Source organism: Pseudoliparis swirei, chromosome 23, assembly GCF_029220125.1.
Source record: "Pseudoliparis swirei isolate HS2019 ecotype Mariana Trench chromosome 23, NWPU_hadal_v1, whole genome shotgun sequence".
Lineage (NCBI taxonomy): Eukaryota > Metazoa > Chordata > Actinopteri > Perciformes > Liparidae > Pseudoliparis > Pseudoliparis swirei.
This window is the reverse complement of record NC_079410.1, coordinates 9605852-9633016: the sequence shown is the minus strand read 5'-3', so window position 1 is coordinate 9633016 and position 27165 is coordinate 9605852. Positions and strand designations below refer to the sequence as shown.

The 27165-nt window shown below is 41.7% G+C and overlaps 1 protein-coding gene across 2 annotated transcripts; it reads left to right on the top strand.

The window, feature by feature from the left end:
• The first annotated feature begins 4777 nt into the window (after positions 1-4777).
• Positions 4778-14781, top strand: LOC130189170 (neuronal pentraxin-2-like). Of its 2 annotated transcripts, none has more exons than XM_056407887.1 (5): positions 4778-5728; positions 7960-8203; positions 9017-9261; positions 11827-12006; positions 12552-14781. In XM_056407887.1, exons 1-5 carry the CDS (start codon positions 5282-5284, stop codon positions 12777-12779), a joined length of 1344 nt encoding a protein of 447 aa, XP_056263862.1. In that variant the 5' UTR covers positions 4778-5281; the 3' UTR covers positions 12780-14781. The 2 variants fall into 2 exon arrangements, with proteins under 2 accessions (XP_056263862.1, XP_056263861.1); XM_056407886.1 differs by having other exon boundaries at positions 7957-8203.
• The last annotated feature ends 12384 nt before the right edge of the window (positions 14782-27165 follow it).

The following is a 27165-nucleotide window of genomic DNA, read 5'->3' as shown; positions in this document are numbered from 1 at the left end:
TTGTGGAAAACAATAGACATGATGAAGAAGTCCAGCAGGAAGCTCTCGGAGAAGTGTGGACAGTCGAAGTGGAAGAAGACGATCCTCCTCTGTTGCTCTCCTGAAGGTTTCTTCCCTTTTTTCCCCCCTGAAGGGTTATTTGGGAGTTTTTCCTGATCCGATGTGAGGTTTTGGGGCAGGGATGTCTATGTGTACAGATTGTAAAGCACTCCGAGACAAATTAGTAATTTGTGAAATTGGGCTCTACAAATAAACTGAATTGAATTGAATTGAATTGAATGACGTGTAGTGTAAAAGCACTTTAGACGAGAAGGTCGCCGTACAAATACAAGTCCATTTACTATTCCCGTGTATACAACCTTTGCAGCTTTGCACAGCTCCAACCTGAACAGGTCCTAACAGCCTCATAACTGAGAATACATAACTTTGAAATCTACTTTGCATATTCTATACATTTCTATAATTCTATAAGTTTCTCATATCATATTTGCATGTAAAGTCAACATTACTGCAGCTGTTGAATAAATGCAGTTGAAGTAAAACATACACCATTTCACAATTACATAAAGTAGCATGAATTAAAGATTATGAAGCACGTACAAGTACCTCGGAATTACACTTAAGAACAGTACTTGAGTTTACAAGAAGCCAATGTACAATAGACTTGGGCATTATGAGTAATGAATCCACAATTAACACCAATGTACATATTGAAGGCTAAAGGCAGCAGCATGAGGGCAGAGATTAGCATCCAGCAGATGCCAAGACATTTAATGCCTCCAAGCAGATCTGCAGCAGACCAATAAAGCAGCTGCACATTGCCAAGCACACAAACAGCCACTGAACAAAGCCCGAGCATCAGCTCTCAGTATTCCTCTGGCTTGAAGTGCAGTTAGAGGCCGACAGCTGACGTGAGAAACAAAAAGAGATGGTGAATAACAGCAGCGGGGCGTGCGTAGCGAACACGATTATTACCCCACAAAGCAGTTTAAATAGGCCGTTTATCGTTTAAGGGTGCGTTAGATATATTCGAGCTGGGAGAGTATGGCATACCGTACGTAAGTATGTTCCACTCAGTCAACACATTTTCGCTCGTTAAATACCGACACGAGGCCAGAGGCTCTAGACTTCAAACGCTTTTGGATGTGACGGGGATAAAGTTCTGGAGAAATGTCCTGTGTGTTTGACCGTTCCACCTCCACTCACTCTTTTCTCATTCTATGCCTGTATTGACACTGTGCTGTATGCCTCTCCATGCCGTATGCATTCCATGTTACTGTTGTAGTCTTTTAGTAAAGTGTGACAATACTGAGCCATGACCTTTCATTCTTCAACGTCATCAAAAGACAAAGAACATACTCAATATCTAGACTGCAGAAAACCTACACAAGAGACATTTCAAGAACTGTGGTTTTCATAATTTTGTATTTTTCAAAGCTTTTGTAGAGGAGAACATTCTCAGAATTGTATTCGTAATGTCTTTCACTGCAACAAAGATTTAACTCCTAAGAAGCCACATCGTGTGTGTGCGCGTGTCTATTTCTATCAGGATTTCTTTGGATATTTTGTTGGTTGTTTTGTTGGATATTTTGTTCTTTGTTCATTGTCCAAAAACGTGACTGCAGTGTGCGTATTCTAAAACCTGACTCACAGATTTCACAGTTGCTTCTCTCCCATTTGTGTCGCTTTTGGTTCGCTTCCAAAGGCGTGTGTAAAATGGGTGTGTGCTGTCCTCGTGTGGGAGTTGTTCCGGCCACTGACCGCTCATGTGGATGAGAAGGTAGCCAGCAGCAGGTGGAGGGATGAGAGATGGAGGCATGGTGAGAACACAGGAAGAGACGTGACTAAATGTCCACGGACTGTGTCGTGCGGGGTGAGCGTGGCTCCGTTCAGAGGCTCTGAGTGTTCAGCATCCAACTCACTAACGTCACAATAAATAGGTGGAACTCCAAAGTAGTGAGATGCCACAACGGCGATTAGGAAGGTGTACAAAGGATGATCTGACTATTGAAACAAGCTTGTTATGAAGATGCCACTGCTGAAGCAGGTGTGAATTAATTCCAAGTGTAATTTGGATAATACGTGCTTTCACATGTTACAAACCATATTCACCAGTTCACCTAATAATGTTCCCGGCTCTTTTAAAGGACCAGTGCAGATACATTGTGAATGACCTTATGTAAAGCCAGTGTTTTACATGGCCGACTCTGGGGAGAGGACTGGATCTCCAGATATGAAGAGCTTATTCAAAGGTAAAAAAAACACAATGGATTTTTAGTTGTTGGTAAGTTATACATGAATGAATACATAGTTATGAATAGTCAATAATATTTCTGCCAATAGAGCCCCTAAATGCGTCCCATTGTCCCTTTGAAGTTAATATGAGCCGTAAAAACGCACTTCCACACAACAGTTGTCGAATGAATTCTCCATTTATGGAACATATTTTTTAAATTGTTGCTGATAAATAGGTTTGATACAATTCTGGTAAGGAGAGGAGAGGAGATTCATCCTTGAAACATATTGGGGACCAGTTTGTCTGTTTCTCTGTAAATCAATGCTTTTGGACAAAAAGAAATCACATTGGATTTAGTACAAGTGCAAATTGTAACTGAAATTTATTCATTTATATGGGAAAGTTCACATAAGAATTCAATCCCCACTGACATCTTAACCCTCGCTGAAGGCGCTTAAAAAAAGTAAAGTTACTTCACCCCTGCGCTCGCCAGTTTTAACATGAAAGGGGAATGACTTTATCCCATCAACTTTGAAGTGAAAGTTGACATCTCCGCTCAGTCTTCAGTACTCCCACTACACTTCTGCCCGCACCGCACTCACCGAGGTGGGATTGGTGGAGATCAGGGAGGACACGCGGTTCCCATGGTGATTATGTGTACCTTTTCCCAGGGGACCTGTCGTTTTAGAAACTGCCTTCCTTAGCATTGACTTCACCGGCCCTTCCCCGTCCCTCCCTCAGCTCTGTGTGCCCATTGTAGGCTGAGTGTGCGTGAAGGCCGGCTGACATTTAGCTCTCAGGCCCCGTGAGCCGATGGGAGATGACGGCTGTGAAGGGCAGCGCAGTATTGCTGCACATCACGATAAGAGAGTACCCCTCATGGGCGGTCGCTGCTCCACCGCTTGATATTTTAAGGGAGTTATCTTGAGGAAATACAAATTGATGAGACAGTTTGGGGGAAGAAGACGTCTCTGTGTTCTATAGCAGCCATGATGAGCTCCATTCATAATCTCAACTGAGCCCACATCTGGCGTTGAAGTTTTTTAGTATTCCACAATTCTTAGCAGGTATCTGACAGACGCCTGCTTCCTTGTCTCAGTTTGACTAAACATGAAGGGAGCTTCGAATAAAACCTGCTGAGATTGTCTCCACGGTGTATATTATCAAAGAGGCTAATGGTGTCGTCTTGCCACCCTCAAGCATTTAAATGTCTAAATATGTAGAACCGATTATATCAAATCATGTTTCAGATGCAACAGCATAGAACTGATATGTGTATACTTTGCTGCAGAAATAATGATCTTTTCTTATCAAGTGTTGTTCACTGTGGGTATTTTGAGAAGCGTTCCCATCCTGAGAAGGCTTTGAGATCACAGTTCTCTTCGAAGATTTGACGTGTTTAACGGGGTGAGATGATTTGTGCCGGGAGGGATTGGATTTGAATATTTGAAAACACAGAGAAGTTTCCCCGTGCCGCGCCTCCCTATTTGGATGGGGACATCTTTTTCCACTTGGGCTGCAACCGACAATTTGAGAAACTGAAACAGACAGCAACATTATTTCTCCATGCTATTTTCTTCCCTGACTGTTCCTGTGAAACTGTTATCTAGTGGTTATAGGATAAACTCCCACCAGCCAGATTAAAGCAAACACCATGGATTATTTTTAGTTCTATTTGGCCCAGGTCACAAGTGTTTTACACACCACAATTAAACACGACTAAGCTTTCAAAGCAAACCGTTGCTTTATTATCAGCAATGGACATATAAAATAATTACTGCAGCACTGCGTCCTCACATCAGCCGCCTCCGGGCAATATCAGCCTGACAGAATAAAGTATGTTAATGGCGGCCTCTACAAAAGCAGTTTCAAAACTAGATGGAAAAATAACCGATGAAAGGTTCTACCGTTACATGAGACCGACAAGCTCGACCCCATAACGCAGAGAGCTCTGATTGTTGAACACTTATATGCGTAACTATGTTTTGCTTTATTGTTTTATTCTTCATCTGCATGAAAGCAAAGTGGAGCCAACCTGTGACTGTATATTCAGCTTGGCCTTGGTGCCATTCAGCACGAACCATCATATTTTCAAAGACATGAGTGTTTAAGTTTAAGTCGAGTGTTCGGTTTCACACAAAAAATGCTTTGTAGAGAATGAAAATGCTTTAGAGTTCGAGGAGTTAGAGTGCCACTCAAACAAATGCAGACTCTGAGGGGCATCGAGACTTCAACAATCCCCTGATGCAAGACTCAGAGAGATGTGACGTTCTCAGTCATTAATCACAGTATTACTATTGTATAGTATTGCCATATCACGGAGATGTGGTGCTACAATCACGTCACAAAAGCTGCACAGACGTTGTAATACACATTTAAAACGTCATTTTTAAGCTCCAGCGCATTTAAACATAGCTCACAGAGAGTCAATGAGACGGACGGCATGACTTGGGATTCAGATGATGACGCAGCTACTGTATCCTGGAGCTGAGTAACCGGAGCGCACAGAAGATGAGCGGAAGCGCCCGTGCGCACCTCCCTGAATAATCTGGCTGAGCAGCGTCGCTGTCTCTTCAGCTCACTGACAATCCAACCGACCAGAGAGACAAGACAGGCGCACTGACTTCTCTGCAACCTGTGTGGATTTTTATTTATTTTTAACTCAAGAATACAAATCAGTACAAGTTTTTTAATTTTTACCTGAAAAAGGAGCTATCAAATCCTGAGACCGAGCTCCCAGCTGCTGAAAGTAAGAATTGAGATTTGTTGGTTTATTTTTTTTTGCAGGCGCGACCATGTGGTTTATGGATATTTTCATGAGTTTTCACTGCGGATTTTGATTTGTCTTTTTCCACGGTTTTAATAAACTAAGTTTACTCCTTTTTTGTAATCACTCTGTGGAAGACTGGAGAAATGCCTTCAACCACTTGAATTATCGAGTTGTTCTTATAAGTTTCGTATTTTAAGGGGCACTTCAATCCCTCAGTCAGTGATTCCGGAGCCATTGTTTCCCTTTAATAAGTGGAATTTGCGTATCCAGTCGGGATGCTGGTTCTGGTAGTTGGACTTTTGTACCTTTTCAGTGGACGCACGGTGCGAAGCCAGGATGCTACAGGTAGCCGCTTCGTGTGTAACGCCATTCCCCCGGGCGCAGAGCCGGGCTGCGGGTTTGGTTCCACGGGAAACCGTGTCCAGAGCAGCAGCACCGTGGAGGACGAGCTGCGGAACACGATCATCCACCTCCGGGAGACCATCCTGCAGCAGAAGGAGACCATCGTGAGCCATCAGGGCACCATCAAGGAGCTCAACTCCAAGCTGGTGCGATGCGAGACAGCAGCCGAGTCTCCGCCGGGCAAGTCCCGAGGTCAGGGCTCCAGGCGGAAGGAATACGTCAAGAACACCATGGGGGACCTGCCCCGGGATCCCGGCGATACCATAGACCAGCTGGGCAAGACCATGCAGACTCTCAAAGGTCGGCTGGAGAATTTGGAGGTAAGATGGCACAAATATGCAGCTCATGCGTAAACGATCCAGATAAGCACTTTGGTTTAGTTTACCCCCAACATATGAATTACTTCTATTAATAGCCACCAACAAAACCATATGCATTAGGCCTACACATATTTTAATGCATTTGTTTTATTTAACAGAGATACACTCGCCTTGGGAATGTCTTTTAGCCCTCTTATATGTAATAGTCCTTAATAAAGAGCACTGCACACAGGTCTGATAACAGGCCTACAGTGCTGCATGAATCCTCGAGGGGGATAGTGAGATCAAAGGGTCACGTAATACATGTCACATCAATACTTTCTATCATTAAAAGATAACTCTGATGTCAAAACCTGCGGTAAAAGAGTCGTCAATAAGAAATGAGCAATAAAACTATGTCAAAGGTGTACTCACGCATGTGGTGTGTGTTTGTGTGTGTGTGGTGTGCGTGTGTGTGTGTGCTTTCTTGCGTGTCCCACATAATGTTTTATTTGCAATCATATACCAAATTATTTATAACAGCTGATGAAATTAATTCCCGCATATTTCACCTGCATAAAAGGCTTAATGGTTTCATCGATCATAAATTCCCGTTGCCCTGCAGAGCTTTATCTCAACCCGCCTCAGGAGACCTGCTGTGTGCATTCATTCCACAAGGCTCCCATATCACAACTGATATTGAGGTCATGAGTGAAGTGCTACAGCAGAAGGCCGGTGTAAGCCATGGCTTTATCTCTTATGTCATGTTACCAATGTAGTGCATTTTTCAGCATCTGACAGATCTGATAACATAAACAGTCACCACTCTTGATTATTTAAATCCAAGGTTGTTTCTATACAGTATGCTGCATTGCCGATCCATGCATCTCTCCCCGTCTCCCTCTCTTCTTGATTGGATGCTTTAATACACCGATCAAATCAAGGATATACTGCAGCTGTGAGGAATGAGGATAGATATTATAGCATTTCAATCGCATATCTATGGATCTGCATCTGCTTAACATAATGATTATAAAACTGGCTGATAGCACATGGGTCCCTTCAGCAAGACCTCTCTAACTCATCAAAGACATCTACATATCCAAACAATTGCATTCAAGACCTTGTGTGTGCACCAGCTCACCGCTCATTTGAGCTATTCAGACGGTTCCATTGTGTCTGAGAATATTAATCAAACACTGTGAATGGGTCACAAAGTGTGTGACAACACACAACATCAACACACCCTTTAGAAATGAACATCTGAGGGTATTTTGCAGCACAGTGAAACCACCACTTATCAACTTGGGACTGTTCAGTTTTGGTCCATCCCCCTTTTTCAAAAATCTTCTGCGATCACGCCTGCATGGGGTGAGCTCAGGGTGACGTCACTCGTGGCGTCTACCTTTAATACCCTGCCCACGTGGGTGTTTGGCAGGTCACCAATGAAAGTCTGCCACAGGGACAAACTGTCTTCATTTTGATATTGCTGTCTCAAAAGCAATGGTGCTAAAGGATATCAGGGCTGAAGGGTCGATGCTATCAGTCCTCTACTGCACAAGGAGGTCCTAATGTTGACTGAATGCTTGCTTGAGTGCACACAGGATTAATTGGATTACATGTCTGTCATTGTTTGTATGTGTCACTCCCTGCCTAATCCATCCATTCATCCATCCATCATCCATCATTCATCATCCATCGCCCATCATCCATCATCATTTCCATCATCCATTCATTCATTGTCCATCATCCATCCATCCATCATTGATCATCCATCGCCAATCATCCATCGTCCATTATCCATCATCCATTAATCATTATCTTGTATCCATTCATCCAACATCCATCATCCATTAATCATCCACCTCTCCATTATCCATTATCCATCATCCATTATCCATCATCCATCATCCATTATCCATTATTCATCATCCCTCATCCATTCATCCATTATCCATTATCTTGTATTCATTCATCCAACATCCATCATCCATTATCCATCATCCATTATCCATTATCTTTTTTCCATTATCCGTTATCCATTATCCATTATCTGTTATCTTTTATCCATTCATCCAACATCCATCATCCATGATCCATTATTCATTATCCATCATCCATCATCCATCATCCAACATCCATCAATCCATCCATCATCCATCACCCATCATCTATCAATCCATCATCTGTCATCCATCCATCCATCATTCGTCATCCATCCATGCAATATGTCCCACTCGGCCTCCCAGCAGCAGAGTGTGCGTCTCCCCAGCACCAACGTGTCAGCTGGAGGCGTCTCGGCTCTGACTCCTCTGCCCCCAGAGCTGCGGGAGCTTCTGCGGCAGCGTCTTGGGGGGCTGGAGAGCCAGCTCCTCCGAAAGGTGGACGATCTGGAGCAGGAGAAGAGCCGGCTATACAATGAAACCGCGGCCCACCGCCAACGCACCGAGAGCACTCTCAATTCACTCCTTGAGAGGATCACGGAGCTTGAGAAAAGTAAGTGATATAATGGGTGCAGGGACATTTTGGCCAGAAGTAATGCTAGACCTTTTCTGTCTGCCAGATTTAGCTATAATTATTCAATCCCTGTGCAAAGTCCTAATGATGCAAGAACACAAGTCTCTATTATCAGAGCCATTCTCGGACCAGCTCCTGGTCTTGAAAAATAAGGCTTGCAACACTGCATGTTTAATTAGTTTGAGAACTATTGGAGAGATACATTCCAGGGTATCACTTTTATGGCGACGTCAGAATAACAGTACCTTTGCCGCAAGCAAAATTATTCTTGAAGATTATGTCACCACTCACTGAACATCTCCTGTGAGAACCGTGTCCCCCGAGACTCAACTGAGTCAGGGACTGTTTTAGGAGACAAGGGTATTGCTCACAGCAGGGGGGCACAACAGCACACCCACCTGTAGACTATAATGAGTCAATACTACAGCCCCACAAGAAATACCACATTTGTGAGCCTTATAAATTCAATTTACATCAAGGCAATACAAGAGGTGTTGAATCAATACTGCAGGGACGTCTGAGGCTTTGTGGTGTTGTGTCGTCAGCTGGAAGTTTAGGTTTTTTCTACTGCTGATCACCCATCAGTGAATTTGTACCACGATCTGGTTGTCTCCTTGCCACCATAACGAGTGCAAGGGATAGAGTGAAGCACTTGAGACTGTAGGAGAACATTATGACAATCTCCAGCTCGTGGCATTGGACCATGTTTATTGCATTAACATCGGAAGAAGACTTTCTGTTATGACACACCAAAGTTAACTTTAAACACATGTATTTATTGTCCATCAACAGGTAATAATGCCTTCAAATCACCTGAGGATTTCAAAGTGTCCCTCTCACTTCGCACAAACTACTTGTATGGACGCATCAAGAAGAGCCTGCCAGAGATGTATGCCTTCACCGTGTGTATGTGGCTCAAGTCCAGCGCCATTCCCGGAATAGGAACCCCATTCTCTTATGGCGTGCCGGGCCAGGCCAACGAGATAGTCCTCATCGAATGGGGAAACAACCCCATTGAGCTCCTGGTTAATGATAAGGTAGGTCCACAATGACAAACTGGCACACACTGTTCTCTAATTATGTGTTGATGGAAAGGAGAGCAACTTTGATTATTTCCCTCTGCCCTAATTTTCTGAAGAGGGAAGCTCAGAATCATTCATGATCGCCTGCAGCACCGCTGGCTGTAATGATGCTGGTAAAAGTGGATCAGCAGTAAGGCTAATTAAATGTAGAGAATGCATGAATATGTTCACGTTGGTAGCTGCTGTATGCACATGTGAGCATCATGATACAGCTGAGACGACATTCGCTGACTATCAGCTCTGAATATTATATGTTGCACCTTATAATCATTTCATATCATTGACCGACAATACACACACACACACACACAATAATAATAATTCATTACAGGACTTGTGCTGCCGTGTGTGCTCATTTGAAGGCATCGTCGTCTTTGCTCTCTGCAGAAAATACTATTGCTGCAGAGTCATACTGCGAGGATTCAGTCAATGAACGGCATTTCAGTTGCTGTGACACAACAGGAAAAGTGTTGGCAGTATAAATATGTTATGGAATTTAGCTTTTAAGTCCAAATAACTAATTGTTATGTTGATGCTTTAATAATAGGTTTTCCTGGTGGCACAGTTGCTTCTGTAACTGGAGAGGCCCTCCCCCCCCCCCCCCCCTCCTTTTTCTTACTCTGTGTTGTTTACCTTGGCCGTTATTGTCACAGGCAGGTCTCCTCTCAGTTTTTCCCTTCACCATGCATTATACATGTGCTCAAGTCAGACAGATGAGTGAAATATGCTGGGAGAAAGGGATGCGAGTATAAGGGAACAGGGAGGGAATAAAAAAGCCGCAGAGCTTTGGAGGCGACAGGGTGCCGAGGAGAGCGAGGGGAAAGAGCGAAAGATCAGAAGACGCCAGGGAATAAGGAAGTTATAATGTAACAGGGAGAGAAAACATCAGAGAAAAAGAGAGTGAGGCAAGACTGGTTAATATAAATACTGTATGTGCAGCAGCACATCCATGTGTTGAACTTGTTCACAGTGATAACAGGGTCCACTGGGGCACATTTTTTCTTATGCTGTTTATTTGGCTGCATACTCAGAGAAGCAGAAAGCTGCCTTGACAAACAAAAAGTGCAACATTGTGTTTTATGTTTGTGGGTGGCTATAGTGGGACTCTTTATTGTTATAAAGTAGCATCTCCGTCAGGATAGTCAGCGTTGTCTTTGTGAGTAAACGTTGTCATTATGTCCCCCTCCACCCCCCAAAGGACAAATTATGTAAAACATGATCATGGTATTTTCATTTTACAATAAAATGTAGCTGCCAAGAGTTTAATCTATAATGGATTCAACTTGCCTTGTACAACAGTTACAATTTTTCCAATTTAAAAAAATATCTTTTCAGCAGTCCTATGCATTATATTGTGTATTATTACAGATTATTGCTGATACCATTAGAAATTCATATGGTGGACTCCGACACCGTTCATGTGAACTGATTTTTAACATGACCTTTTTGACTGTTGGGTAGGAAGTACATAAGTATAGCACTTGTTCAAAAGATTTTATCTGCAGAAGCTAATCTACATCCTTTTGGAACAGAAGAAAAAAATGGCTTTTGAACCAAAAGTGAAATACATCCTTTTTTTGACAACAGACATTTTGACATTTTACAGCAGGAGAATATCCGTATATCAGTTCAGGTGTCAGGGCTCCTGCGAAGAGAAGTCAAATAGTGTCTATAAAGAGCAGTGGGAAAATAATACTACTATTTTTTTCACTATGAAATGTTACCTTTTATTTGTGAGATTGAAATCATTTGTAGTCTTTTAGATGAAAAAGAGTGAGTCATGTGTTCATAATGTCTGCGATGTGGATACGGTGTTTAAATATTAAACTAGCTGTGTACAAAATGTCACTACTGTCATATTTTAAGTAACCCCAAAATATTTTCATTTAAAAATGTCGAAATATTTAACAGTCGGTGAGGCTTAGACTATTCCAACTCAGACAGACTTTATGATAATACTACATTCCTTGTAGTCTCGGTGGTGGAAAGATACCACCAGGCATTCAAAATCTAAACCACTGCTTCTGTAATCGCACGTGGCTTGGATTTTATTTCCAGTTCCTCTTCCCATCTTTTCAGGTTTATGTGAAACTGTAACAAGACACAAGTGTGAAGTAATTCTGTAGGCTTCGAAGGAAAAGGCTAATGAGATACACAATCTCATGCGATGTTCTGTATCCTCAGAGGACTATGATGTCATTGGTTGGTAAAACATCCACAGTTGTTTTTCTTTGATCTCTGAACAAAGCGGGAAAAGCATAAGAGGACACTGTTTCGCTGTCAGCAGCCCAACTGCTTTGAAGGATGTCCCTTGATGTCACCTGGGTAATCTACATTGTAGATGTCACACAGGCTACATCTGGAGAATTCTCTGCAGACGGATGTCTCTTTGAAGCTCGAACCCTTCTAATTGCCGTTCTTGTTTCGAGCGTGCTTCAATTAATCTCAAATCTCTCTTGACACTGCTTGCCCTCTTGTGCTCCCCCTCCCTGCTCCTTGCTCTTGGGAACTGCTGACCAGGTGGCCCAGCTCCCTCTGTCAGTGAGTGACGGACGCTGGCACCACATCTGCATCACCTGGACGACCAGAGACGGTTTCTGGGAGGCTTACCAGGATGGCGAACGTCTGGGTACCGGGGACAACCTGGCCCCCTGGCACCCAATTAAACCTGGAGGGGTAATCATCCTGGGCCAGGAGCAGGTGAGAGCACGAAACACGCTTAGCTGGTAAAGAACAGGTGTGTGTGTGTGTGTGTCTGTTTCCTTGTGTCACTAAGATCCCTGGGTGTATTCTCCTCTGAGGGAACAGGGGAGGTAGCGAGGCTCTTCTCACGCTATCGTGTATTACCTCATTCGTCTACTTTTAAAGTGCACCTTTCCGCCCTTTGGAGCTGGGTCAGCGCGTTATTTTAGCAGTTTAACTTTATGACAGCCTATGTATATATGAAATAAATGTACAGTGACAGATTAACGACATCCTCAGAGAGGCATTACGTCATGTTGCATGAGAGTGGAGGGCCGCTGTGTTCTTGCTTCCCCACAAGGTGAGATTGCTGCATGTTGCACGGCGCTATTGGAAACTTCACAACACTTGGATATTTAAAAGGTGCTGCACACTAGAAAATATTCAGAGTTGTTTCGCAGTTTGATGGAAATCTAACAGAATTGATGCGTTGGAATAAAAGTTGTATGACAATTCCTTCAGAAGTGAACTCACACACTTTCATCTCCTGCTTTTCCTTGAAGGACATCGTCGGAGGCCGTTTCGACGCCACGCAGGCCTTTGTGGGCGAGCTGAGCCAGTTCAACATGTGGGACCGAGTGCTGCGGCCCGTGGACATCATGGGTCTGGCCAACTGCTCAGCCTACATGCCGGGCAACGTGGTTCCTTGGATTGACGCTAATGTGGAAGTGTTTGGCGGTGCGAGTAAAGTTGCTCTGGAGATCTGTGAAGATCGGGCTTTTGATTCTTAAAGGATCTAATGCAAGGAAATTCAGCATTGCAGCGGGGATCGAGAGGCCAAGTCATCTGACTGTTTGCTGCTGCAGTCAAATCCCACAGAAAATGGAACCAGTCCAACATTTTTAGATATTTATATGGTATGACTGTGCATCTGTTGATGTCTCCACTGAATTTGAACCCTGAACACATTACAGCAGACTTCAAATGAGTGTGTTCATCTGAAGAAGATATGCTGTAGCATCACAGTCTACTGTAATGATATGACTTACTGTCATCATGTGCTTTCTCTCCAGTAGATCGGCTTTCATTTGACTCCTCTTTGCAAACCGCTCTTTTTGGTTGCATTCCTTCTTCTGACAATGCTGCACTGTATTCCTCGTGAATGTCAGCTGCAACAGACTTTGATGTGCTGCGGAACCGTATTCCTGAGTTGATTACCAGACGCTGTGAGCTCCCTCCCTGTTTGAAGAGAAATGAGGCACCGAACCAGAAAACACCGGAAAATAAGGTGGAGGTTCACGAGTTCCAAAAGTACAAAGAACAACCTTTCGCTGTTGATTACTTTGAAAAATGACAAAATGTCTGAATAGTATGCATGAGCCCAAGCAGTGAATGGACGTCAGTGCAGAAGTGACAGTGCATGCTTTCTGTCAATATACAGAATGTGTGGTGCGTCCAAAACAAGCCAATGCAGCGTATTGACAGCATTACGCAAGAGAGTGTGTGTGTGTGTGTGTGTGTGTGTGTATGTTCATGGGCGTATGGCGTATGGCTTGTCTTGTGTGTAAAAAGTCCAGAGATTATGAGGGAGGGAGGACATTTTTCATTCTGGTAAATCTATGCTTAATACCGCTCTGCCCCTCGAGCAGCTGCCATATCCCAAACAGCTTTATGGATGGGCTGGCTCTGCTCAGGTTAATAGCGATGTCGGACGGCTGCCCAGGACTGACGTATCGACACAGTTGCAGAGCCCTGCCGAGTCCGCAGTGAGGGCAGGGACTGGGCTTGACCCTCAAGGGCAATCCTTAATTCCTCATCCGGGTACTAATTGTGTTCATGAATGAGTACGGTGGTGCGCTAAGCACACCATAAATATAGACGGATCAAATCTAGAGATGCAGATGTCAGCACTTTACGGACATTGTGAATGCCTTTATCGGCTTTCACTGAACAAGGAGGTTAATTTTGTTCCATGGATAGTATTTATTTTTAAAAGAATGTAGAAAATGAATGGTTTTGGAACAGCTTAGTGAATAAAATGTGTAAATTTGCAGCTTGATTTTTGTGAGTCAACTTAATGTTGTGGTGAACATTCGTTTCAATGCCGTTCCTCGGTACAATAGTATCAAGCCTGGTGCTGGAGCCCCGTAAGAAGACAACGTAAAAGAGTCAACATTGACATTAACATCGCTATCACCGAAAGAGTTTCTTTCTTTCTTGTGGAATTTCTCCACTGAGTAGACACTAGCACACGAGCCATTAAACAGCTTCTATTCAACTTAGAAAAGAATGCAGTAAAAAAAGAAAAAGATGGAGTCGGTTACTGGACAGCACAGAAGGTTGTAAAGAGAAGGTATACTTCTTGTGTGTCACCAACACAATGTGAATGTTCCTCTTTTGAGTGTCTTTGTTTGCAATGTTCCAATGTAACGTCAAGAGACGTCTGTCTCGTTGAAAGTGTATTTCTGTGTTCTTTCTGCTCATGAGTTTTGTCCATTAGGAGCACAATGTCAGAAAAAGTACCCAGAAAATGCAGAAGTACTTGTAGAAAAGCTTTGTTTATATGGTGAATGGCCTTTTTGTAAAAACCATATGTGCTTTTGCTTGTTCAAACTTTTTTCCTTCAGTGCTTATCGCACTAACAGCTCTGTAGCAGTTCAGAGGGACACAAGGAAAAGTGTGTGTGCTATCATTGTTTTAAAGTCACCTTCGCGTGCAGTATCCATTCTAGTTGTGCACCTTTCTGGCGTCCAGTTGAATGTCCTTTTGCACCCAATAAAAAAGTGAACAAGTTCCAGGTGTGGCAATTAAAGCAGCGACTCAAAAATGTGACAGAAAAGCTGGTCTGCCCCGAGCAGTTGAACATGTTTGCTAAAAAAAGTATAACTGCAATGAGTTGAATGTGATCTTGCCAAGGTCATGCAGCATTTATGTTAATAAGGAAACGTTATTCTTTAATAGAGATTAACACTATTTTTTACATTTCTGGTCCCCCTAATTCAAACAGACATGTTTGTGTTTGTCTGATTGGTAGAGAGTCTAGAGACATTATTCGTAGGACTAGCCATAATAAACATGCAAGGATACGTAATCTCATCTGGGCAATGTCATGTTGTCAGCAGTGGACAAATCCTTCGGACTGGCAGACGTCCAGGTGGAAATGAAATAATCTGCCCATGTGGATTATGGGAGCTGCTACAATGTAGGACACTGTGAGCCTTCTTCGTTCTCCTCCACGCTTTGTGTTGATGCTGCAGTGTGTTGGTGGTGACGCACCAGGGGGTCCTGTTTTATTAACAACAATCTGAAGCCTCCTGTAGACAGAATTGTGAAATATGTGTGTTGTTGTTTCTTTAAGCATATTCTTTACTTCTCATTTTAATTGCATTGTTGCTGTAACATCCACTGCATATCACGGTGCTCTCAAATGGCACAGTTTAATTATTAAAGAAAACATATCAACTTGTGTTGAAATAAATGAAACATAATGCAGATTGTCTTCAGAAGCCTGGAAAACAAAAGACTGATGAATACATCATGTGTGGGTTAATTCATAAAAACACTAGATGTGGTTCCTCGTCCAATATTCTCTACGCTCAGATGCAAGAATACAATTCGTAAAATGTAAATATTATGCAAATGATGCAATAATTTCTTATTTCCGTGCAAGGCGTGAAGCCGCAAAACAGTTCCGTGTTTGAGTCCCGGTATAATTCATCCGTCACGCTGTCAATGCATGTGTGTTGGAGGAAGAGGAGAGGTCCCTGTCACCCGACGATAAATATGTGAAGGGGTTCATGATAAACTGATTGCTGCTGACAGATCAAACCTCACGCTTTAATTGCAGCCATTCTCCATCAAGTTTGTTGAATATTAACTGGACACGAGACAAATTATCTTTCAGAAAAGGTGTTGGATGGAACTAATGAAACCTAAGTGGGAGGACATCATATCATCTGTCTCCACGACGGTGGTGTGATGCAGGATAAACAACGTGTGTTGGTAAATTGGGAAGAGTATTTGTTCAAGTAATTGAGTTTTTCTCCCACTGCGGTGGAGTTTGTAAGGGAAATCCTGGAGGGCTTCGTGAAGAAATCATCTGAGCAGCTGCTGCAGATGTAATGACAACAGTACATCACTTAAAACAAATTACCAATTCTGCATCGTCTCCAGCTTGTCCGTTCCTTCATTACACATGGCTGCATAGAGCGACAGTGAATAATTATTTGGCACAATTTTATCAAAGCTTTCTCTCAATCCATGAGGTAATCTGGCTTTTCCAACAACGCCCGAGGTTGTTTTAAAGTGTGTGAAAATCCCATGATTAAAATCAAATCACATTTTGATTGCCATTGGATGCATGTGGTGCAGCGGGTGGAGGTGATGGGGTGAGGGGTCGATTTTAAAGTGCCATTCGGCTCCTGGAAACCTCTCTCTCACACACACCGGGTCCCCATGGAGCCCCAAAGATGGAGCGCAGTTAAAAACTGTAAGAAATACAAGTTTCAAGATTAAGATTCTGGCTTAGTAATTAATGCCTGATGGAAGAAAAGCCTGAGCAGAAGGCGGAGCTCTCCGAGGCTTTTGAAAACTGTTGTTTTCTTGGATGTCACACACAATTAGTGAGACGCACAAACCCCGTTCCAGCCTTTATCGCTGCCTTTATAAAATGATGCATCAAAAATGTGATATTCTCTTCCCATCTTTGATTCTGTTCGGCAGCCATTTTAAAATCAGACACAGAGGACTCACTTTTCCATTGGACACTATGTTCAATATGTTCTCTAGATATACATTGTTTATTATAATCAGTAAATTATTAGTCACAGACAGACAGCGCTCATGTTTTCTCCAGGAGAGGAGGTTTAACATCCCTGCTCGACCGAACGTTTTACATATTTATGCTCAAGAGGCAGATGACAGAAACTTAAATGCTGTTTTAAGGGGACTGAGAATAAAAAGAGTGAAGGCATAGATGACGTGAGAGAGGGATAAACAAATGAATGATTAAAGAAAAGGAAGCAGCTGCCGTATGACAGAGTGCAATGCCACCTCTCTGAAGATCAAAGAGCCTGTGGAAGCTAGATGAAGATATCCATTCATCTTTATTCAAGCAATGCACAGTATCTTCAAGTATACGTGTAAGATATGAAATCCGACATTTCTCCTTGCTCAGATTAAAAAGCTTCACTGTCACACTGTTACCTATTTCAGAGGATGATATAATGTATTTTTTCCAACCGAGACATTTACAACAATATCTCAGAATTTCTGCTTAAGAAACTTTAATAATGAATCTGAAGGACAGGCTGAAATTTTCCATCTGCAAGGATGAGAGCATAGATCTCTCCCACAAACTCTTCAGCACACATGCGGACTGCAAATTCAACACCGTCCTCTTCTGTCTGTCTTTCAACAAGCAGAGACGCTGTGCAGCCACACATCTCTTATTGTGCGACGCTGATTGTGCTCTGTTGTTTTATCCAGAACACGTGTGTGCCACCGCAACAAATAAAGATCTTGACTGAAAAATGTCGTGTGCCTGTCTTTCTTTTCTCGTGTGAAACATTTACTGCGAAATGTGTGAACCTTGAGGGCTGTGCTCAGTTTCAAGGCCAGTAAATCCTTCAGTATCTTTTATTTTGGCTCAAACACTATCTTTACTAGATGCTAAACATGGAGCTACAATCAGTAGCAGGTTAGCTTAGCTTAACACAAAGACTGGACACTGGGGAAACAGCTCACCTGGCTATGACCTTAAGTACAGAAACTCACACAATATATGTCCACACATTGTGGTTTAACTGTATCTTGGCTGTAACTTCTTGGAACCACATTGTGATGACAAGTTTCCAGCTTGTGACAAACAAACAAGTTACATCATGTTAGTAAGGGAGCTTTAGAGATACTGCTTGTTTGATTTGGATATCTTTGAACAGAGCCGGGCTAGCTGCGTCCCCGTTTTCAGTATTTGTGCTACGCTAAGCTAACCGGCCAGCTTCATCCTCACAGTAAGAAAACAAGAGTGGTATCAGTCTTCTCATCAGTGGCGGCTGGCCAATAGAGGGCCACGGGGCCTGGCCCTGCCCACCTTGAGCCACACAGAAAAAAACGTTAAAAAATGTGGGGTCAGTTAGAAATGTCCTTATTTTTCAAAGAATGAATATAACATTAAATTAATCAGAAATACACTCGATACATTGCTAATGTGGTAAATGACTATTCTAGGTGGAAACAGCTGGTTTTTAATGAAACATCTACATAGGTGTATAGAGGCCCATTTCCAGCAACTATCCCTCCAGTGTTCTAATGGTACATCGTGTTTGCTCATCGCCTTAGAAGACTAATGGATGATTAGAAAACCCTGGAAAACACTTGTGAAATTATGTTAGCGCGGCTGAAAACAGCTATGCAGGTGAACTATACAACTGGCCTTCCTTTGAGCTTGAAGTTTGAGGAACAACATTTATACTTCAAAAAAATAATATTTATAACCTTCTCAATGTCTTGACTATATTTTATATTCATTTGATAAATAAAGGTCTGAGTTTCCATGGAAAAATCGAAATTGTCTGGGTGACCTCAAACTTTTGAAGTAGATATATATATATATATATATATATATATATACATTTTTTATAATATTATTAATTATATTAATAATTATACAAATTGTCAATATTTGTGTTTTGGTGATACCCAGTAATATTTGTAAATCAGGATATCTGCACAAAATAGATATTTTTCCCGTACTTTCTGGACGTCCTCTCAGCCTGTCTGCATGTCTCAGCTGGGCTGGGACAGAATTGTTCTGGCCCAGAAGAGACGGGTTTAAGAAGCAGTTTAGCCTATTACTGATTAAAGATAAAAAAATAAGTGATATACTGTACAATTTTGCTAATTTCGCATCCTAAAATAGGTTCAGCTTTGGACCAAAGTCATCTGGCACAAAAGCTGCCCGTTCTCGTCATGGAGCTTTTTTTAGCGACACTCGCGTTTCTCGTCCAAGAAGACCCGACCCGGTAAAATCAATGGGGACATAACCAGCATGGACAGTTACGGGAGGGAGTAAGGGACATGAAGCACTTGTCGGAAGTATTAAAAAAACATGAGAACAACAGGACACGTATGGATAACTCCTCAAGCAGAAGAGGAAACACAATGAGGATAAAAACAGGCACACTTTCACCCTAACAAAGTCCATAGGGGCATCTTAATATATAAACATGTTCTATTATATTTAATATATATATATATGTAAAAAAAAAAAAAAAAAATGCATCATTCTCTCATACAAATCAACTGAAAATAATGCAAGCCTTTTATTCTTTAAGAAAACTCAAATATCCTATCTCTAAATATTAGAATATCATGAAAAAGTATACTAGTAGGGTATAAACAAATCACTTGAATTGTCTAATTAACTCGAAACAACTGCAGTTTCCTGAGCCTTTCCTGACAAACACTCAGCTGTTATAAATCTTTTTTTACTTGGTCTGAGAAATATTAAAATTTCAATATTAAAAGAAAAAAGGCTTAATAATATTTTTTTGATTTGTAATGAATCAGAAGAATGACATTTTTGTTTTTTTAATTGCATTACAGAAAATAAAGAACTTTATCACAATATTCTAATTTTCTGAGACAGTCCTGTATGTGTTATTTACATTATACAATATTTATATTTTATTTTAATATATTTATGATATGTATATTGTATACATTAACATTAGATGGTATTTATATATCATATTATACTGAATATTATGATATGATATATGTATATTAATATACTGAACTTTATGTCTAAGATGTCCTTATTATGTCAGTGTTGGAATAAATGTTAAATATTTAACTCCAAAGTAGAACTGCGTGTTTGATACTTTTTTTGCATTTAATCCCACTGGGATGTTTGCTGAGATTGATTGGAAGACCAGCTGTGAGAATCAGTAGTTTCTCATTTGTCATGATGTAGAAATTAAGAACAAAATGTGATCAGAGTTGAGCAGGTGTGATCATGAAACTCACCTTAAGAACACAAGTGCGTTAAACAAATCAGCGCCTCTTGACTGGAGATTAAACACAGAAAGTCATCACTTTACTCTCTGATGTTGATTCATGGGACGGACTCTCAAAGTCACCCAGCAATAAACCAGACATGTAACTCGTCATGATCCTCTCATCTTTGTGGAAACTAATCAGATGTCGACAGCTCGCCTTCCCCCAGAGGTGCCGTGGATAAGTGTATTATCTAGATCATTCCACGCTGCTAACAAAGTCGCCACCAGCCGACGCTTCCTACCAGAGAGATGAACCCACCCTCCCGTATATCGAGCACACTCTTGCTGTGTGACTAAGCCGATGCTTAGTAGATCATGTGACTTTCATCAAGAAAGGGATCTAGGGACATAAAACCTGATATGTGTGGATATAAATCCATGCAGGCTCTATTTATAGAGCGGCGTATTATGAACGCGAACTTCCTGTTTCCACCGGCTGAAAGTAAGCCCTGCATCCTGCTTTGGATCACGCAATGAACTCTAGCTTATTACTCCCAGACAAAAAGCTTCAGGTCCTCGACAGATGGGGGACATGGCCGAGCATGTTTCAGTGACGAGTCTTTTAAACAAAACAATACTTTTAGCTGGATCTTTGAACTAAGGGAACTAACAGAGAGCATGACAAATAGGCACCTGTGTGTCTAAAAGTGGTGTGAGAGGAATGGTTATTATACGATGAGCGGGAGGCAGGATCAACAGCCTCGTTGCCAAGGTCACTAGCAGCATGTTACCCACATGTTCCTCTTGCAGCCTCCAGGTGAATTAGAGGATGCTGGGTAAAGCTAGAGCAGATACGTTGTGTCTCTCCGTGTGCTTTACAGAGGAAAAGTGTCCGATTTGTCACATAGATGTGTCAGCGCTCATGCTGTCTGAACACAGCGTATCTTGTGAGGGATCGAATGGATTGGATTAGTCTGTGATTTATACACCGGCTTTGTAAGATGTTTGTCACTCTGGGATTTTTTAAGAAACACTGAGAGTCTTCATTTTGAGCCACACACAGATGTAGCCTACAGCTAATGAGAGATGTATGCACGCAAGCATGTTTTGCCGAATATAACCCGTACAGGAAGTCCATGAGGCAAAACACTGGATCAACGGAGAAGAATGGCATCATTACCTTCGCATTGAAAATGCGGAAGGTTATGTTTTGATCGTCGTGTATTTATTTATTTATTTATTTATTTGTATGCGTGTTATTCGCAGAACTCAAAAAGTATTGAACCGAATCACATGAAATTTGGTGGGATGATTGGTTATTATCCGGGGACCAGTTGATTCGATTTTGGGATCGATCGGGTCAAAGGTCAAGGTCAAAGGTCATGAACAGGTCAAAATCTTCTTGAATCGCATGAAATTTGGTGGGATGATTGGTTATTATCCGGGGACCATTTGATTAGATTTTGGGATCAATCGGGTCAAAGGTCAATGTCAAGGTCATGGAAAGGTCAACATCTTTTTTTTTTATCATAGCACGATACATTTTTGTCCAATTGGCATGCAACTAATGCCAAAATGTTCATAATTCAATGCCCAATCTTGTGATATGCGAAGGTATGCGCTCTACCGAGTGCCCATTCTAGTTTGATTATGTTTCTGCCACGCTCAATTTTACACAATTCAATTATTGTTTCTGGCGTGTCATCGCTGACACCATTCAATAATCAAGCACTAATCCATTCTGTTAGGGAGGCGGGGAAATGCTATCGATATGCACAGTGGGAGGAGATTTAGAGGCAGGCACTCAGGAGACTGTCGTTCAGCTGAGTTACAGCGACCATGATTGATCGCGGCAAGACTTTCCACTGACTCATTGTGCCAAAGAGTTTTACGGTTGTTCGCATTAACAGCAGTACATTTTGCATAATTGATAGGAGGCTTGTAGACAAGTACTTCTTCATGAGGCCATAGACAACAAAAGCCATCTTATTCTTTCCTGATTGCATCCTCAGCTCCGGATGTGATCCAGCTGGATTGTGAGTACGAACATGTGGTTTATGGATTTAAAAGTTGTTGTGGAAGCTGCTTTATGACTCTCTGACACACGCTGACGAGGTAATTCCGCTTTACATTTTGAAGTGTGCATCTGTTGTTTAAAAGAACTTCTTTTTCAGCCAGGAGATTTCCAAAGTTAAGTTTGTGTACCAAATCTTAATAATCTCTTATCCTCTCGTAGGATTTATGAACTAGAGCCACATGATATGACGCTTGAATGGCTGGAGGACATTGCCTAATTTCCACAGCTAAATGTGCTAACCGGTGCCCTTTGGGGAGTGTTTTAAAGCCTGTGTAAATATGTACACACTCAAAGGTGAGTTACACGTCCATGTTTACTCAGCTATAGAAAAATGCACAGGCAAAAACACAGCTTTAACCTCTCTATACAAAATGCATAATAATTCTTTCCCTGAATCTTCATTCTGTTAGGACGCTGCTGCTGAATCGTGAGGGCAGAAGTTACTGGACCGATGTCCTTATCGCAAACACGAACAAGTACATTAATGTCAATTCAAGATTTTCACATATAAGCGGTGAAGAGTTGCTGTGGAAACCGTTTCATATTCCCGTATGAATTATTCTAAATGCAATACATTTAATGTAACGATAATTATATGAATTCTAAGTGACACAAAGCTTCTCTTGTCTGCAATAAGGAAGATTTAAATGGCGAGGCGTAGATTCAGAGGGAATTAGGAAGGTGTCCTTAACCCAGATGCAAACCTTGAGTATTTAGGGAAGGCAATCATGAAGACAGAAATAGCAATCAGTGCGTGTGTTGTGTGTCTTTGTGTGTGTGTCTGTGTACGACGAGCCTTCAAACGCCCTCGGTTAAGGTCCCCGAGGACATAGCATTGGTGCACAGAAATGACAGCTCTTGTCTCACTCAGACAGGATTTGGGGGCGAGAAGTTTCGTTGCAGCTTCACAAGCTTATGTAGCTTGGAGATGTGACTTTGGTGTCATCAAGAAGTGTCTGGATCCCAAAAGGAGTTCTGCATAAACACAATGAGGTGATCAATACTCGTATAAATGCCCACTGCCACCGGGAGGTGTGTTTCAAAATAGTAACTGTTTGCATGTTTAAATGTGAATTTACGCCCTGTGAGAAGAAGTTCATTTGTGTGGCATTTTAAAGATTACCCTGATTAGCCCCATGAGGTTGCTCCAACTGCAGGTCAACAGGGCTGCATCCATCATGGCTACACGGCCCCTCTGCTGCTGCCTTGCATGCCCGGGCCTATTTACTCTGTGTGTGTGTGTATCTGTGTGTGTGTGTGTGTCTGTGTGTATCTGTGTGTGTTGGTTTGCTGCATGATTCTCTGTGACGAACGTACAGAAGTCCAGTCACACTTCCTCCACCTCCGACACCGGAGGTGCTTTTTCTGATTTATTTAACCCCCTTCCAAAGTTAACGCAGACCTGGCTCTATGGCCCTGAGAATGACCAATTATGAAATGTCTATCTCACCTAAAAAAGATAAAGTTATTGGACATGAGTGGAAAATTAAATGGCAAAAAATAGGCCGCGTGGTATGCAACTGTTCGCTCTTGAGCTGCATATCAAATCGGCCTTTTTCTCAATATGATGTTGAAGAATACATGAGCAGGTGGTTTAGTGGATCAGCAGTTTCTCCTCATAATAATTCTATTTCAGACTTGTATTCTTATCGCTTTGGAATAAGAATGAGTTTAGAAAAATGCTTCTCCGACTGAGGAACAATTTAATATACATCATGTCTGTCTCTCTGTGGTCCCCTTAAAATTAATCCGTAAATCAATGTAAAATAGTTTTCACCCTCTGAAAGCTATTCCTTTAAAAATCTATTTTCATATATGATGTTTTTTCCCTTATATACTCAAGTTCTTCCAGCCTCCTCCAGGCTCCAGCATATCATCATCTATTCTACTTTTACTTTAGACAGAGATTCATGTCCTGGGAATGATTTTATGCAGTTCAACCCCAAAAGTTGCTCAAATCCCACTTTCTGTGTCCATCACGATGCGCCTGTTAAAGCTCAGGTGTTTAAGGATGATGTGTATACTATGGATACTGTGACGCTGAACAAGACGGCTCATGTTATGGATATTCTGTAGCTATAGTGTGTCACTAAAGTGCTTGGAGATATGTTGTTTTTCTGCTAAATGCATCATGCAGTGCTTCCACAAACAGATTTCCACAAGAGCCTATTGTGCCTATTTTTAGTAACAACAAAGCAACATTGTACATGAGAATTGGTCTTTTTTCTTCAGGTCTTCACTTAGCCTAATATATGATCTGCTTGGTGAACGTGATGAGCTCCAGCGTTGCAGCTCAGTCTGGAAATAATAGTCTTACAGCACATCGGGCCATGGCGTTGGTCAAAATGAATGTGTACATCCAATACTTTTTATATTTATTCTGTCCTTGCAGTATTTTAGAAACAGCATGAATGACGTTAATGAAAAAAAAAAGCAATAAAGAGTTCCAGAGAACGAGGGTTGAAGTTCACATATTTGTAAACTGTTCTTTATCACACGGTGGTGACTGCGAGAGCATGTACGAGTGAGTTCATCTTCGAGGGGAAAAAGCTCATTCTTAGCCTTCTCCATTGTCCACTGCTCTGTGAAGCACTGCCGGGGAAGATATGGCATGTCGGGGAAAAAACGAGTCGGCCTTTCTGGCACAGCACAAGTCTTTTGAATGTCTTGCTGCACTTCGCTATCCCGTCACAACGATTGGAAGGCTGTCCTTGAGAGGACATGCACAGCGGAGACAATGAGCCAGAGGTCACAGAGAGCTCGGACAACACTGGCAGCCAGTACAGTGCATGCAGAACTTCTACTCACATGTTTTATTCAAAGGGATACCGTGCAATACTTCTTATTTTTACCCTCTGCTTTCACGTGTTTGTTTTCTCTTTCTCATCTCGGCCCCATAGGTGATGCTAATTACATCAATTATTTGGTCACAGTTGGCAGTTTGACAGGTGTTATGATTGTCCGAGAGGTCAACTCGCTGATGAAGTCAGAGGGGCAATGATGGGAGACCGGGGGGTGTTTTTAAAGTCGATTTCATAGCAGCGCACTCTGCGCTCAGCTGTGCTGTACAATTTCTCCAAATGGATGCAACAGGTCAATTTTGATTAAAGTAGATATTCAACGTCCAAAATATTCACTGACAGGACGTGCATACTGACAGGTGACTATAGCCTGGGGACTAACTGAGAGGTTGTTAGGGCGGCCGTAATGCAGGAGAGAGATAGAAGTAGAAAACCCCTCTCAAAGTGGCGTTACAGACTAATTAAGTTGTGTGTGGCACTTGCGTGTCGTGTTTCTGAGTGCCGAAAGCAGCTCTATGTGTTCGGAGCCTGAGGGCACAATCTCATTTTACATTCAGCTCCTTTTGTGGCTCCCCTGGCTACATGGAGCTTTCCACAGTTTTAACATCAAATGACATTTACAAAGCATTGGCTCTGCATATTTGCTCTCGCAAGTTGACACTTGTGAACTTTGCCACTGCACTGTTTGGTTTGTTGGGTGTGGAAAAAAATGCAGAAAGTTTAGAGCCTTTGTAAGTTTGAATTGGTCATTTATTTGTATTGATGATGTGACCTCGTCGTTGAATATAAAAAGAAAGAAAATCAAGCACTGGGCATTGAAACAAGAATAACTTTACACGAGGTAAAGTTATTCTTGTATCCTGGAGAGGGATCCTCCTCTGTTGCTCTCCTGAAGGTTTCTTTCCTTTTTTCCCCCTGAAGGGTTATTTGGGAGTTTTTCCTGATCCGATGTGAGGTTTTGGGGCAGGGATGTCTCTGTAGACAGATTGTAAAGCACTCCGAGACAAATTTGTAATTTGTGAAATTGGGCTATACAAATAAACTGAATTGAATTGAATTGAATAAAGACATTGATGCACATATAGTTTTTTGTTTTTTATCTCAAAGGTTATGAAACTTCTCTCAGCATGAGAGAAAATCACCTGACCATGAGGGACATCTAGTGGTAACTCATGAAACCTCCTCTTCAGGTAAAGAGCTGCCACGTGTTACTTCTACTGCACTGTTTTTCATGATACTTGATAAAAAGAAGTAATTAAATTCGAAAGCTGGATTGTTAATATGTTACAACGTATCACTGCAATCGGTGGTGTATTTGAATGAAGTCAATATTATTATTATTATCTTTATTTAAAAGGGACCATGTACAGTTAAAACATAAATGTCACCATTGGATGCACTGTACCAGAGTGTAGCTTCAGCTAATTTGCATCTGTAGTCCCCTGACAGACCGTACAACATAAAACATAAAACAATAACAAATAGTATATTTCTTAATAGTAGTTTGTTTATATATGTTTTTAAAGCTGTTGTCTTTAACACTACAAGCTAATGTAAGCACCACACTCCATGAAGTTAAACTAGAAAACGTACACAAGGAAGAAATAAATGGGTCAAAGGAAATCTCTTTAAAAGGAAATTGTTCATATCAATTAGTCAGTGGCGGGCCGTGCATTTTCTACCTAGGCCTTCAATGCCGTCTTACTACAGCTGAACAACCTAATGTAAGATTAGTTCACCATGGATTAGTTGCCTCCAGGGAGCGCCCGTCTCCTGTATTTAGTTCACTGCCCACCTTTTCTACCTGCCTACAGAAAGTGTCAAGCTGTACAGAAATATACAGAACAATACTGGCCTTCAAAATAAAAGCGTCGCAAAACAAGAACGAACAATATTCAGTGGATTCAAGAGAGGTAAAACAAGGCAACTACACATATACAAAGTTGTATACAGATGAGAGGATAATGAAGAGTGACACCAAAATAAGTGTGAAGTTTCAAACAATTGTAAGAAAGGTGGTAGAAATGTGTTCATTCGTAAAAAAGAAAAATTCAGAGGGAAGAAAACACTGTTTTTGTCAAGCCTAATCTTTCCCTGTGGTATCGGCTAATACCCAGTTATCAAGATTGAAACTGAGAAAGTACGTTCGCTGCATCCCAAAAAATATATAAAACATTTACATTTGATGTTTTAGGTAGAGCCCCAATTTGCAGATACTAATTTACTACAGTGCAGTACTTTTTACTTTGTAATTGAGTAAAGCAATATATTTCCACACTGTGGTATGACTACGTTAACT